At 42.0% G+C, this 3,287-nt stretch overlaps 1 protein-coding gene across 1 annotated transcript in view; it reads right to left on the bottom strand.

Annotated features, from left to right (window-relative positions):
- Window positions 1-305: 305 nt before the first annotated feature.
- The window catches only part of LOC103070539 (NXPE family member 1-like), a 25,330-nt gene continuing 22,348 nt past the window's right edge, over window positions 306-3,287 (bottom strand). Inside the window, 3 exon segments of the mRNA XM_082930938.1 lie at window positions 306-481; window positions 536-571; window positions 574-621. Of these exon segments, the coding sequence (XP_082787064.1) occupies window positions 306-481; window positions 536-571; window positions 574-621 (260 nt within the window).

Below are 3,287 nucleotides of genomic sequence, written 5' to 3'. Positions count from 1 at the left end.
CATTTTTTAGACACAGGGAGATGTTTAGGAGGCAGCTGAATGCAGCAGTCTGGAGCTCAGGAGCTCTGGGTGGTTCTATACTAGAGATGGGGATTTGAGAGCAGTCAGCCGATAGATGGTAACTGAATGGAATGGATGAAATCCCCCAAAGAAAGGCTGTAGATGAGAAGGGAAGAAGGTCTGGAACAAAGCATGAGCCATATCAGGATATATTTTGGTAGGAAGAGGATCCAGCAGTCGATGTTGAAAGGAATGGCTAAAGTGATGGGAGGGAAACTGGGAGAGTGTGGTATCCATGTGGATATCTATAGAGAGTGGCCCTTGGTGATTTTTCTATATTTGTAATTTGGCAAAAGCAAGTTAAAAAGCATTTCAGTCTCATTTCCAATCACACGATCCGGAGGGTGGATATTCTCAGTGCCACATGCAATGGTTTTATCCCAGGCATCAGTCACATTCACAATGAGATCTTAAAACATACCTTATACCTTTCAGGATAAGTGAGTTAATACAGCCTCAAAAGTCACAAGTCTCTCTCCTTCCATATGCACATCATTGATGTTTTCCATCTCACTTTGGTGTCTGGACTTCTCAGGAACAGACATTCAATGGCTTTTTTTTCTTTTCAGTAAATTAATTTTATTTATTTTTCGCTGCATTGGGTCTTCGTTGCTGCACATGGGCTTTCTCTAGTTGCGGCAAATGGGGGCTACTCTTCGGTGCGGTGCATGGGTTTCTCATTGCCGTGGATTCTCTTGTTGCGGAGCATGGGCTCTAGGCGTGTGGGCTCAGTAGTTGTGGCTCACGGGCTCTGGGGCACAGGCTCAGTAGTTTTGGCACATGTGTGCTCCACGGCATGTGGGATCTTCGCAGACCAGGTCTCGAACCCGTGTCCCCTGCATTGACAGGCGGATTCTTAACCACTGCGCCACCAGGGAAGCCCTCAATGGCTTTTTGACCCTGTGAATGAAAACACTGATAGGAAATGATCTGAAGTTCCGGCCAAGGGGGATGAGGATGACTGCATTGTTTGCTGCTCTCAGGTCAGTTTCTGGGTGATGTGTTTATCTTTCACTGAGAAAAAATTCAGCGTGATGAAGTCCTTATCGTTTCCACTGAATGTGAATGTTTTTTCTGCATCTAGAAGTACATAATTCTCTGCTTTTTTAAAAAAAATACTTTTTATAAGTCTGCCTGACCCAAAGCTCTCAACCAGGCCCGCGACTTGCTCTGGTACAGCCCACCAGCCAGGAATGGTTTTTATATTTTTGAATTGTTTTGTTTTAAGGGATTACATAAATACCTACATAACCTTGATTTTGCCTCTTGGCCCACAAAACCTAAAATGTTAACTATTTAGCCTTTTATGGAAACATTTTGCAATCCCTGATCTTAACTACCAAAGACTGAAAAAAAATCTTTTCACTGAAATGGGAAAGGCAACTAGGCGAGTGGTTCTCAAACTTTAGCATAGGTCAGAATCACCTGGAAGGCTTGTTCCGGTACAGATTGCTGGGCTCCATCCCCAGTGTCTGGAGTGGGACCAGAGAAAGGGCATTTCTCTCTTTCTTTTTTAAATTAATTTTTAAATTATGTTATATTTGACATATAACATTATATTAGTTTTAGGTGTGCAATGTAATGATTTGATATTTGTATATATGGCAAAATGATCACTACAATAAGTCTAGTTAACATCTGTACCGATACACAGTTACAAAATGTTTTTTCTTATGATGAGAACTTTTAAGATCTATTCTCTTAGCAACTTTCAAATATGCAATATATCAATAGTATTACTATTAACCATAGTCACTGTGGTATGCATTATACCCCCATGACTTATTTACTGTATAACTGGAAGTTTGTACCTTTTGACCCCCTTCACCCATTTTTCCAACCCCTCCCCCCTCCCCCCACTTCTGGCAACTACCAATCTGCTCTCTGTATCTATAAATGAGCTCAGGTTTTTTTTTTTTTCCTTGTTTTGCTTTTGTATTATACATATAAGTGAGATCATACAGTATTTGTCTTTCTCTGTCTTACTTATTTCACTTAGCATAATACCCTCAAGGTCCATCTATGTTGTCACAAATGGCAAGATTTCATTCTTTTTTATGGCTGAAAAATATTCCATTATATATATATATATACCACATCTTCTTCATCCATTCATTTGTTGGTGGACACTTAGGTTGTTTCCATGTCTTGGCTATTGTAAATAATGCAGTGAACATAGAGGTGCATACATCTCCTCGAATTAGTGTTTTTGTTTTCTTTGGAAGTGGAATTGCTGGATGATATGGTAGTTCTACTGGGTTTTTTTTGGCCGCACCATGCGGCATGTGGGATCTTAGTTCCCTGACCAGGGATTGAACAGGGATCGAACCCAGGCCCCCTGCAGTGGAAGCGCAGAGACTTAACAGCTGGACTACCAGGGAAGTACCCTGTAGTTCTATTTTTAATTTTTTTTTTTTGGCCACGTTGCATGGCTTGTGGGATCTTAGTTCCTCTACCAGGGATCAGACCCGTGCCCTCGACAGTGAAAGAGCAGAGTCCTAACCACTGGACTGCCAGGGAATTCCCCATTTTTAATTTTTTGAGGATCCTCCAGTTACATTCCCACCAACAGTGCACAAGTGTTCCCTTTTCTCCATATCCTTGCCAATGCTTGTTATTTCTTGTCTTCTTGATAATAGCTATTCTAATAGGTGTGAGGTGGTATCTTATGGTGGTTTTGATTTGCATTTTCCTGATCATTAGTGCTGTTCAGCACCTGTAAGCCATCTCTGAATTGTCTTTGGGAAAATGTCTATTCAGATTCTCTGCCCATTTTCTAACCAGGTTGTTTCTTTTTTTTTCTTTTCTTTTTTTCTTTTTGCTGTTGAGTTGTATGAGTTCTTTATGCATTTTGGTATTAGCCCCTTATCAGAAGTACACGCTTCTTTTATTTTTTTAAATAAATTTATTTATTTATTTTTGGCTGCGTTGGGTCTTCGTTGCTGCGTACGGGCTTTCTCTAGTTGCGGTGAGTGGGGGCTACTCTTCTTTGTGGTGCGTGGGCTTCTCGTTGCGGTGGCTTCTCTTGTTGCGGAGCACGGGCTCTAGGCGCGTGGGCTTCAGTAGTTATGGCACACGGGCTTCAATAGTTGTGGCTCGCGGGCTCTAGAGCGCAGGCTCAGTAGCTGTGGCACACAGGTTTAGTTGCTCTGTGGCATGTGAGATCTTCCCGGACCAGGGCTCAAACCCATGTCCCTTGCATTGGCAGGCGGATTCTTAACCACTGC

Source organism: Lipotes vexillifer, unplaced genomic scaffold, assembly GCF_000442215.2.
Source record: "Lipotes vexillifer unplaced genomic scaffold, Lipotes_vexillifer_v1.1 scaffold743, whole genome shotgun sequence".
Lineage (NCBI taxonomy): Eukaryota > Metazoa > Chordata > Mammalia > Artiodactyla > Lipotidae > Lipotes > Lipotes vexillifer.
Note: the sequence above shows the minus strand (reverse complement) of the source record. Positions and strands in the feature narration are given on the sequence as shown.